The sequence below is a fragment of the Galeopterus variegatus genome, unplaced genomic scaffold, assembly GCF_000696425.1.
Source record: "Galeopterus variegatus unplaced genomic scaffold, G_variegatus-3.0.2 Scaffold1487, whole genome shotgun sequence".
Classification (NCBI taxonomy): domain Eukaryota; kingdom Metazoa; phylum Chordata; class Mammalia; order Dermoptera; family Cynocephalidae; genus Galeopterus; species Galeopterus variegatus.
The window spans coordinates 167,983-180,597 of NW_007727598.1; the positions used below are offsets into that span (position 1 = coordinate 167,983).

The window sequence follows — 12,615 nt, forward strand, 5'->3', positions numbered from 1 at the left end:
AAGTTATAAAATAAATTTCAGTAATATATTTGATGTGTGACATTAAGAATCACTTCCTGTGGAAAAAACAATAACAGTACCACACTGTGCTTATATATTGGTTTATGCTTTTCACAAAGTTTGTATGTGTATAACCCCTTGAGTTAAGTATCGCTGTCATTGCCATTTTGCAATTGCCCAAAATAAAGACTAATTTTCAATTGGGTAGCCCTGGGTTAGAACTCACAGCCTAATTCAGTACTCTCTCCTCTGCAAATTGTTCAGAGAAAAATTTGTATGGGTCTAACAATAAGAATAAAATAAAGCAATTGGGTGAGTTTTTCACCATACTATTTATATTCAATTTAAGAAGATGCCTTTTATTCTGAGCTTCTTTCAACAAATAGTTACTAAGCACCATCTGTGTGTCAGGTACTGTTGTAACACTGGATATAATGTTGAAGAGCACAGACACAGAGCATATGTTCTCATAGGGAAAGAGAGATAACAAATAAGTAGATGAATAATAACATAACAGTACATAATTTCAGTTAGTAATAAGAGCTCTGAATAAAATAGAGAACAGTAATGGTAGTTGGGAGTGATTATAGCTAGAAAGATGTGGGAAGGCCTCTGAAGAGATTTACATCTGAGCTAAAATCTAAATAGTGAGAAGGAGGCAGGCATGAGAAGATCTGAGAGAACTACATTGCAGGCAGAGGGAATAGCAAAGGCAAAGGCTCTGGAGACATGAACAAACCTGTGTCCCTGAAGAACTAAAATAAGGCCCGTGTGACTCCAGCTAAGAGATAGGAAGGGGTAGGAAAAGACAGACCCTTGAAGGCCCTTGTAAGACCATCGTAAGTGATTTGGATGTTACTGTAATGGTTATTTTTCCTATGTTGTAGTGTTAAAATGTCCTTTGTTTTATAAAATGATGGTGATATTTGATTGTAGATTTGTATTTAAATATCATGCCTCTGATAAGAGTAAAGGCCTTAGCCTCGCACTATTTATCTCTAAGTACTGTTAACACTTACTGGTTTTGTAATCTTACTTGGCAAAACTAGAAGTTGGTAGCTTTATGGCAGTCCCCAAACTTTTTTTTTTTAAATTTTACCAGACCTGGAATTCAGTAGTTGGAGATTACTACACTATAATACAGCAGCTTCCCAATAGGAAGCTTAAAAATCTTCATTAGTTAAGGTAATATCTAGGACAGTAGCATTCTGACATGTTTTTCTTTCAGGAGATATTTAATTTAAATTCTCTAGAATCTCAGATCTTCCTCTACTTTCCTTCACACTTTCTTTTCACTCTCCTTCTCCCATCTTTAAGGCTATCACTAGATCATATAAATTTCTCTTTCACTTGGGAATGGCCATATTACAAGCTTTTAGAACATCTTTGTGCCCAGTACTTAGAATATCTGTTGCATTATCACAGTTCAGCAGGAAGTAGCCCCATATGTAACATAGTCAAATCCAAATGTTCCTAAAGCTTGAAGCTGCAAGTGGATTAGCACCCTGGTCATTATAAAAAATGAAATCTAGAAGGAAATTTACATGAAATAAGTGTACAAATACAGGCCAGAGACCAGGTTCAGTCTGCCCCATGTCAGCCATGATTGTCTTCCCTTTGCCAACCGACTCTAGCATGTCCTGTTTTCATGTGTGATCTGTTCGTGATAACGGGCATTAAAGGTTTCATGTGCACATGTTTTCAAGGAAAATTCCTTCCTGGAGAGGCCTGTCATAAAACACTTCTTCAATGAGGTGTTCTGAAGGATTCGTTTATGTTAATATATTTTGTTCTTTTTCTTCAAAATGGACCATGTAATTATCTGGATTAAATCCAGAGAACATCTAGTTGGGCTAAAGAGTTGCTGCTTTAGGAACAAACCCCTGATGATTACCATGCCTCTTTTCATGGTATTGAACTCACGAGAGCCAAGCTTATTACTGGCCAAACGTACCATTTTTACTGTTTTCCACTCATCTTGATAGAATAATGAAGGCGAAATACTAAATAACAATTTTTTTTCAACTTTTTTATTAGCAAAACAGAACTCTTTCTTCAAAGAAAACTCCAGACACCCAGTATGTAAAATAGCTGTGGCTGCAAGCCACAAGCTTACTCCTCTTCTCCCCTCCATAGTGGCTCCTGAGGTATATCTGAAAAATAAGAGGCTGTACAGAGCACAGGATGAAAACCACAGTCAAAAATTCAGATTGTAAACCCTGCCATGAAAAAAATGGCTTTGCTGCCTAAACTCGCAGACCTACCCCACCAGAGCTTCAAAAATAGGTTTTATACATATATTTTTACCTATAATTGCATTTTCAGATGGTATTTACTATATAAAGCAAAGTCAAGCTTTAATTATAGCTATTTTTTCAGAACACACTTTTTGAGAATAGTAAGTACTACTGGGGCAAAAACACTTTTGTTTACTAACTTAAAAAGTAAATTTTATATTGGCCAAGGTCTCTTTTTTTGTAAATTGTTTAATTATAAATAAAGTCATGGTATGTTTTATGTATCATTGTAAAGTAATTGATATGCTAGTTTAATTTTTTTTCTTTTTGTCTTCTAGTTTGCCAGGGTTTGGATACCTGATCCTGAGGAAGTTTGGAAGTCAGCAGAGCTGCTCAAAGATTATAAACCAGGAGATAAAGTTCTCCTGCTTCACCTCGAAGAGGGAAAGGTAAGAATTTCCCTTTTATATCTTGTCATTGGCCTAAAGTAAAGTAAGTTCAAAAGTGTAAGTTTATTGTGACTTATTTAAGCCCTATTGGAATTTTAAATTAATCTCCTATTTTTACTCACTAAGTTGATAAAAATGGTAAACTCAGTTTTCTATCCTAATAGTTGTCAGTGACATGTTAGTGAAAATAACAGACACTTTAAAAATACATTATTTTGTTCTATGAATTTATTATGATTATCAGGTTTAAATTTACATTTAATCCTCCCCCAAATATCTGGATTTTGTTTAGGCTAGCATTAAAATTATTTCATATTAACTAAGAAAACATCATCTAAGGCACCAGCCTAATTAAGATTTGATATTTGCTACCACCAATCATTTGATAAATATTTACTAAGAAGCTATTATATATGAAGCACTTTGCTAGTGACCAGAAAAGCTTAAAACCAATTGTATGTCTATACTTTTCTGTCTGCATTCACTGTATGAAAGAACTTGTCTTAGTTCTACCCTTTTTAATCTCCCCTCTACATTTGACAGGGAATGTTATACTCTTTTCTTAAAAACTTTTGTGACATTAATTTCCTATAAAGAATCTGTAGTCTAGGTCTGGCCGGTTAGCTCAGTTGTTTAGAGCATGGTGTTATGCCACCAAGGTCAAGGGTGTGGATCCCCATACTGGCCAAATAACAACAACAACAAAGAATTTGTACTCTAGCCAAGGAAACTAGATATAAATACACGAAAATTTAAATAAAATACAGGAGATAAAGAGTAGTTCAATAGCATGATTCTAAAGATGTCAAAAGATAAATATGTGATAAACTACCAAATAAGTAACACTATCCTAACAGTTAACATGTATTGAGTACTTTCTCTGTGCCAGACATGGTTCTGGATGCTTTACATGTTATATAACTCATTTAACCCTCACAACAATGCTATGAGATAGGGCATTATTTTTCTCATTTTACAGATGAGAAAACTGAGGCTCAGAGAGTTTAAATGACTTGCTCAGAGTTTCATAGGTATTAAGGAATGAAGCTGTGATTTGAAGCTAGGAAATTTGCCTTCGTGGTGAGTACTCATAACCACTCTGCTATACTATGAGGACAGTAAGGACTTTAGGATCCTAATACAGGGAAATATTATAGGCTGCTTTGATAGGGAAGGCTTCAAGGAGAAAGAAGAATTTTGACTGGGTCTTCAAAGCTAGATAGAATTTGAATTCACAAAGAGAAAAGAGTAGACCCTTTGAGGATTGGAATGTGTTATGGAGATAGTGAATATCACATTTACTGGAGTGGAGATTTAGAAAGGTGTGTATCTTAATTCAACAAATAGATGTTAAGGTACCTCGTATGTACTATGTTAAGAGGTGGCTACAGGTATGATCTTTGATGTCACTGTCAGATAAGAAAGATGGACATACAAATAGTGCAGCACATGTTATAATTAAAATATGTTAGAAACAAAAGTAGAAGAGAGGAATGAGTAGTCAGCAGCTTGTTGAAGGTGAGGGGTCAGGGAGGCACTGTCTAAAAAATGAGTAGACGAGGGGGAATGCATTTTAGGGATCTGGGAAAGATGTTCAAAGGCAGGGAGGCATACAAAATAGTGTGTATTTTGGGAACCACACAAGTTCTGTGTTGTTGGAATGGGAAGTGAGAATACAGTATTGGCAAGAAGATGGGGGTGGAAACCAGATCACAGAGGGCCTTCATGCTAAACTCTTGGACTTCAACTGGTATGCTTATGGGAGTGCTTGTAGTGTTTTTAAACAGGAATGGTGCCAGGTTTGTGTTTTAGAGAGAACTCACTGGCAGCAGTATGGAGGACAGATTTCAGGAGAGCAAAATTGAGGCGAAGAGACTAGCTGGGAATAAGGCAGGGAAGAAGTAGGCCAGATTGGGAGGGGCTCGAATGCCAAACTGACGAATGAACTTATTCAACATTTATTAGTCATCTGCTCTGCATTAGGTACAATGTTAGGCACTTGGGGCAGTATTTTCTCATGTTAACAATATTATCACTACTTTCCAAATAAGGAAGCCAAGGCTTAGAGACATTAAGTAGTAAAAGCTTGAGGTCACATAGCCAGAAAGTGGCTTTGGGGATTTGAAGTGGGATTTGAACACAGAATTTTTTACTCTAGGGTAAGTGAAAGGAAGTGAGCCGAGATGCCGGGTACTATTCAAGCTTTATTGAAGAAAGAAATCTGCCGGACTGTCCTTAAAATGAAGGACAGCCCCAACAATGGGTTTGCGAGAGTTTATATTAGCTTTGGGGCGTGAAATATAGGGGGGGAGGGACCATTAGGTGGAGAACTGCACCAATGCGGAAGCTGGAAGCCGGAAAGTTGTTTCTAAGTCGGGAGGCTTCTCGTAAAGGGAAGGATGGGGGGAAGGGCTGGGTGTGGAGTGGAAGACGAAGCTGGCGGCTGTTTCGTGCTGGTGCTTATTGTGTGCACAATGGTGCCAGCCACGTCCAAAATCCATCAGTAAGTGTTATTCTACTTGACCACAGTGGATTTTTGCAAATAGTTTAAAAAGTAGATGGCTCCAAGATAGACATTTGACAAATAGCTGTGCTCAGTTTTTTAAATAGTTTTAGATTTACAGAAGTTACAAAGATAATAGAGTTCCCATATACCCTTCACCCATCTTCCCCTAATTTTAACACCTTTCATGGCCAATATACAGTAATCAAAACTAGGACATTAACATTGCTATAACTAAACTACAGACTTTGTTTAGATTTCACCAGTTTTTCTACTAATACTTTTTTTTGTTTGTTTCAAAACTGGGTCCTACTCTGCATTTTAATTGTCCTGCCTCCTTAGTCTCTTCCAACTTGTGACAGTTCTTCAGTCTTTCTTTGCCTTTTATAACCATGGTACTTTTTAAGTGTTGGTCAAGGTTTTGTAGAATGTCCCATCATGCTCTTTCCTTATGATTAAATTAAGGTTATCACTTTTGGGGAAGAGTGATGTCACTCACTTATAAATTAAAAACTTTTGGTTCAGTAACTGGGTAAAAAAGGTGTAGGCTATGACTTCTTAAGCTATATTAGCAAAAATTGTTAATACAAGTTAATGTGCCTAATGAAAAAGAAGTTTCTCTTTATTGTTTGCCATTTCCACCAGTTTCTGTGATATTAGAAGGTGCCAAGAGAAGAATGCATTTAATAGCTGAGATGCAAATCAAGAATATGAAATAAGCGAAGTGCATGGGCCTGTTTCGCCTTCATTGCCATAATTTATCCAGATGCTATATCTTGTGCATTTTCAGGATTTGGAATACCGTCTAGATCCAAACACCAAGGAGCTGCCTCATTTACGAAACCCTGACATACTTGTTGGTGAAAATGACCTCACAGCCCTCAGCTATCTTCATGAGCCTGCTGTGCTCCATAATCTCAGAGTACGCTTTATTGATTCCAAACTTATTTATACATATTGTGGTAAGTATGCCTTGCTGTCCAAGTGGACTGTGAACTTTTCTCTAATGGACATAGCCATGATAATATTGTGCATGGGGAAAGCAGGCTGTGGTTGGATTTTTTTTTAAAGACAAAATCACTTCAGAGTTATCAAAAAGATTTACCTGTATTCATTAGCCAAGTTGCATGTCACGCTGAATAAACTCGTTTGTGAACTTATATAATTTTGCTCAAGATGAAAAGGACTGGCCCATCTTTTGTTACTTTTTCTTCCCCCACAGAAGTCATATGTCGGATTCAATGTCAAATTCACCAGTTATTTTCATCTCTTACAAAAACTACTACATGAAGAATAGATGTCCAAGGACTTAGCTTTGGAGCAGGTTCAAGAAGTTTAGTGTTGTCTTTTTCTCAGTTACTTAGAAATGCAGGATTGACTTGACTTGTGGTAGCTCTTCTTGCTTGCTGCTGCCTGCCTGGGCCCCTGTTCATTGTAGTATTAGCTGCCAGCAACCCAGCTTATGATGCTTTCTATATCTCTTAGAAATGAAGCATACACACGGGTGTACGTTTGTGTTCCTTTGCTCCCTTTCCATCTTTCCTTCTTTTATCTTTCTCTTTCTTTATTTTGTTCTTATCCTTTATTTTCTCCCTGTTCTCTGGCTCTTTTTCTCTCCACTGACTTCTTATCTTTGTTTCACTGATCATTCTCTCCTCTGAAGATGAGATGTGGATTTCCGTTTATTTCCATCTAAGATCATTTGCTTAGTGTTCCCAACTCAGTGCTCATCATTTCTTCATTACTCTCCCATTTTGGACAGGAGCAACCACCTTTTCTTCTTAAGAGAATTTTCATCTTTTATATCCTTGATATTAATTCTTCTTCTTCCCTATTAACTGAATATTTATTTTTCTCAATTTTTGTTTTTGTTCAATTTATTTTTTTCTTGCATACATGTGACTTTTCACTGAAGGCTTCCCATTCCACTCTATCTTAATCATAACTATCCTCCTTCCCCTCCTTACTGTTTTCTTCCCTTGCTTTATTTTTCTCCTTTTTCCATACTAGTATCTAACTTATGATATATGTTTTTTTCCCTTACTTGTTTGTTTATTTGTCTGTTTGTTTTCTTTTTCTTTTTTAATTATTTTTTTACAATCTATGATGTGGTTGCAGAGCATTTGAGAGGAAGGGAGAGAGCGGAAAGGGGAAGGAAATAGGATGGAGGAAGGAGGAGGGGCAGGATCAAGGCCTGTGGCACCCCTCATTCCCACAGGGGAGACCAGGGGGCTTCCAATGGTGGCTTGGTCATTGCTGGGCTGGTTGCAGATGTCAGGGGGGGTGGGGCAAAAGCCCTCCCCCCCTCACCACCCCAGCTCAGGAACCTGGGGCCCTTCTTGCTGCAGCTCAGTGGTCATCATTGGGGTGGTTGCACGTGTCATGGGGGTGTGACCATTAATTTTTGAATTAAATATTATGAAAATATCTAAAGTTCTTATAACATTTCCACATTATATTAACCAACCTTGTCCAGTTTTTAAATGGTGTTTTAGTTAGAACTACTTATAATGGGTTCAGAAGCAAAAGCTATAATATCTTTTGATCCTTGAACAATTTATTGCTTTAATATTAACTAAAATTGAAATGACGTTTCGTGTTAACTGTGAGTCTCTACCAAATTTGATGTGCCCATTAGGATATTATTGACTTTTATTTTTCATTTTTGTCCCCCTCTCCCAGGTATAGTCCTAGTAGCTATAAATCCTTATGAACAGCTGCCTATTTATGGAGAAGATATTATTAATGCATATAGTGGTCAGAACATGGGCGACATGGATCCACATATCTTTGCAGTAGCTGAAGAAGCTTACAAGCAAATGGCCAGGTTGGTGAAAGCTGTCTTTGTTATTTCATGTGATGATTTCTTCTTTGCTAAGTTACAGATATTTTAAAGAGAATGAATGGCAACTTGTAAGTCATTACGAAATAAGCAGCGCCAACCAATTTGTCTCAGATGGCCTGGATTATTATTAAATATTAAAATAATCTCTTGTTTATAAAAGGGCATATAGTTTTTAAAAACTGCCTTTATAATCTCATCATAATCCTGTGACTAGGCAAGGACAAATGTTATGTTTTACGAGTGAGAGGATCAAGGTTTAGTAGTATTAAGTGACTTGCCTAATGTCACTAGCCAATGAGTGACAGATCAAAACTAAAAGTCCTAAGTGCTAGAAAAAATCTGTCTTTATGCTAGAAAGTTAAATCTAAAAGAAAGTGTGAACTTTAATATTAGTATTATATGAGAGGGCATCAGTGATCCTGAACAGCATCTGCAAAACATCTCTGATATTAACCATGAAACTTTAACATTTTGAGGTTGGAGAATGGGGGGAAGGTACTTTCAAGACAATAATAATAATATAATATAATATAGTCAGCCATCTGTATTCATGGGATCCGCATTCAGGGATTCAACCAACCAAAATCGAAAATATTCAGGAAAAAAAAATTGTGTCTATACTGAACATATACAGACTATTTTCTTGTCATTTTTTCCCTAACCAACATAGTATAACAAGTATTTACGTAGTATTTACATTGTATTAGATATTATAAGTAATATAGAGATGATTTAAAGTATATGGTGGATATGCATACATTATACACAAATTCTATGCCATTTTAGAGACTTGAGCATCTGTGGATTTTGGGTGTCTGTGGGAGGTCCTAGAAACAATCCCCCACAGATACTGAGGGATGACTGCAATAAAATACAAGGGGTCTTCAAAAAGTTCATGGAAAGATTCGTGTTATCTTCTTTTTTCCTTTTTGTCTTTTTTCGTGTCCGGCAACGGATCGCAACCCTCGGTGTCGCGCCCGCACCTCGCTCAGCCAGTGAGCGGGAACCGGTCTGTATGTGGGATCCGAACCCTCGGCGGGAGCGCCGCCGCACTCCCAAGCGGCGCACTGTAGCAGTGCGCCACCGGGCCGGCCCTGATTCGTGTTATCTTTTAATTCAATTTTTCCATGAACTTTTTGAAGTACTCTCGTATAATATAGTATAATGTAAAACTATGAATGAATACAAGAATATTATATATTTAACTTATATTTATTATATATTTATTTAATATTATATATTTAATATTACATATCATGTCTACAGCCTACAAGGCAGAACTTGGTGTATTATAAATGTGATATGGGAAGCCCTCAAGCAATTTATGAAGTGGTGAGAAAACTAATACTTCAGAAGTTTTTATTTTATCCTCTCCAGCCAGGGAGAGTGTTTGTACATGACTGGACCAGTGGACAGTTATTGAACTATTTCAAAGCCCATACAAGTCATTATATCCTTTTAATAATAAAATAATATTAATACTAATATTTCTAATAGCAGCTAACAGTTATCACGTGCTCTCTCTGTGCAAGGCATTATTTAATTGCTTCTATTCGTTAACTAATTTTATTCTCACAGCACCCTTCTGAGTTTAGCATTATCAATCTTCATTTTACAAATGAGAAAACTGAAGCACAGAGAAGTTCTCTAACTTTTCCAAGATTACATAACTAGGAAGACCAGTTTTCAAATTCAATTAGTCTAACACTTTGAAATATTAACATATTAAATATAAAATGACTAAGCATAGTTTGGCACTATATAACATGCCATATTATGCCAGATTCTGCTTTAAAATAGTAACAAGTGTCTAAAGTTTAAGAAAAGTTACTTTTTAAGCTTGAAATTGAGAAAATTTCATTTATCATTATAATTTTTTCTTTTAAGTTGGCAAAGTCTATCGATATTTGATTTGTATAGTATTGGAGCATTGCTGTACAACTTTGGCACCACTCGGTAGGAATCATATGGAGTTAGACACTAAAAATAATCTCTGAAAAATTTCATACTGCTCAGGAATTATATGACTTCTTTGAAGTATTGTTCTTAAATATGAAAGATTGGCTCTTACCATTTTTGTTACTAGTAATCCATGAATGGTGTTACATTTATATTTTATCCTGAGATTTACTTTGCTTTCCTATCATCCTCCCACCCCCAGTATTATCGCCTGTGACTCAGTCACTTAGTGTGATTTGTTAACTGAAGGTTTGTATGTCTTTTTTCCTTTGCTCAGTTTTCTTTTTTAGGCAATTTAAAAATACACTTTAATCAGTTATGGTATTATATTTACCATTTATGTGAGTAAATCTATACTCAAAATCTTCCATTTACTGAGATGGAGAAGATTGCTGGAAGAGCAGGTTGTGTTATGTGTGGGGGGTGGGGGAAGGGAGCAAAGGATGGAGTTCCATCTTAGGTCTTTAAGGTAGAAATGGCTTTTTAGATATCTATCCTCAAAGCAAAACCGACACTAGTGATTCTTCCCAGACAGATATATGTCCAGTGATGGTAGGAATAACTACAATCCTTGACTCGTGGCTCTTTTCTAAACATGCTTCTCACAGAGAACAATGACTTTATAAAATAGCTTAATAGAAGATCTTCTTAACTTGAATAGTCCTGTTGACTTATAGAGGAGAAAAACTCAGTGAAGTGCCGTGTCTATTTTTCTTCTCATATTCTTGTTTTACAATTTTGCTAGTCTTTTCTCATGCTGGAACTCTGATTGTTCTCTGTCAACTAAGTCACAATATTATTTTACTTAAAACATCAGATTTTTGAATTTTGTTTCTTAAAACTAGGTTGTATTGATTGCTTTAATTTGCTGTTTTCTCTCCGTTGTGAATGGTACAGTAAACCAATTTTATTGACTGAGGTTCACTTATGGGTTTTGTTGAAATAAGTTAGTTATATGCAAGTAATCTTGGTATAGTGAAAAAGATCTGTACTAGTTTAACCTCTACCAATAACTATTTAAGCTTAAGTCTCCTTGGATCTCAGTTTATTACCTATAAAATGGAACAATTTCACTATGGTCTAGTTATGCATTTACAGCATTCTGTGGCATGCACTTGCTATCTTTCTGTTTGGTGGAGACTAATGCATAAGCATTTTTTTGTTCCTCGTGGAGTGCAGACCATGGTAAGAAGCTGTGTAGTAAAGCAGAGGAGCATAGTATACACTTTCCTAGAAATCAGGAGACGTGGGCTGTAGCAACCCAGCTCTGCTCTACCACAGTAGTCATCAACCTTGGACAAGCTTCTAACCTTATTGTGTTATTGTTTCCCCCAAAGAGGAAAAGATAATGTCTGTCCTTCTTACTTTAGAGGTGAAGGTTATATCAGGTGATAAATACAAAAGCACTTTGGAAAATACGAAGTAATATTCAGTTATGAGCTGTTTCTGTCATCATAGTCATCATCATGTCTACATTTTCTTTTCGTCCACTTTAGCCTCATCTGGTTTTAATATTCCTGACTTTATTTATTGCCAGGCCTTTTCTTGGGGCGGCCCTTTCTTTCATTTGGTTACGTGGTCTCTGAATGCTCCACTCTCCTAAGGTGTGTTAGCCAAGTAGAAGCTGGATGTTACAGATTATAAAATCTCTCCTGTTATCAACTATGACTCAGCTGCCCTGTGGTGCCAAGTATCCTATTTATGCAGATAGGCTTGAATTAATGCATGTTGCCAAATAAGGAAAATTTTATATATTGTATCTAAAAGTGGATTAACATATACTAATTAATAGCTACCATGTTTAGATGCCTACTGTGAGCCAAACATGGTGTCAGGCTTGTTACCTCTAATTCTCATTACATCTCTGGGAGCAGACACCATCACCCCTGCTTTATAGGATAAAAAAAAAAAAAAATGAAGGAAGTAACTTGTTCAGGCCATAATGCTAATAAATGGTGTCTGGGAGCTGACATTTGAAGCCAGCTCTGAGACCTCAAAGCCCTTCTTCTTTGTCATTTAATTTTCTTACTTTCAACTACCTGGCTCTATTCTAACAGGTCTGTTCCCTCAAATTAACATTGCATAGTTTTATTTCTGCACCTCTTATTCAGCCTAGAATATCCATCTCCATGCTCCTTTAGCTTCCTAATCTATATTTATCCTTCATGATCCCATTCAAGTTTTACTTTCAGACATCCCAGTTCATAGTAGATGATTTCTCTTCAGAATTCTTTATTATATGAGCTAATCATTTGGGACTTACTGCGAACTATCTGCCCCATAATGTTACAGTAGGAATAAAATACAATATATATTAGAGCACTACAGTGTGTAAAAGTTATAAATAAATGTAATTGGCTATTTCTGTTATGGCATCATTGTATAGGCTCTGTGCTGATAGAATAGAAAACTCAGGCTGACGTGAAATGAATGACAGAAATTGAATGATCTCAGCAAGTATCCCTAGGGAACACTTGTTTTCATTTCCTGAAGAGTTTCTCTGCTTCTCTAAAGCACAGCTTTCAACTGCCAGTACACTCTTACATAGTAAGTATTTATATTTCAAAAATAAAACTAAATATTGTAATTGTGAACTCATTGTCTAGTATCAACTTTAGAGTT

The 12,615-nt window shown here is 36.3% G+C and overlaps 1 protein-coding gene across 4 annotated transcripts in view; it reads left to right on the top strand.

Annotated features, from left to right (window-relative positions):
- Nucleotides 1-2,579: 2,579 nt before the first annotated feature.
- The window catches only part of MYO5A (myosin VA (heavy chain 12, myoxin)), a 124,597-nt gene continuing 114,561 nt past the window's right edge, over nucleotides 2,580-12,615 (top strand). For 2 of the 4 annotated variants that reach the window (XM_008577317.1, XM_008577319.1), the window contains exons 1-3: nucleotides 2,598-2,686; nucleotides 5,980-6,151; nucleotides 7,872-8,016. In XM_008577317.1, coding sequence (XP_008575539.1) covers nucleotides 7,955-8,016 — 62 coding nt within the window. In that variant the 5' untranslated portion in view covers nucleotides 2,598-2,686; nucleotides 5,980-6,151; nucleotides 7,872-7,954. Of the gene's footprint in view, nucleotides 2,687-5,979; nucleotides 6,152-7,871; nucleotides 8,017-12,615 lie in introns of all 4 variants that reach the window. The other 2 variants (XM_008577316.1, XM_008577318.1) reach the window with 2 other exon arrangements.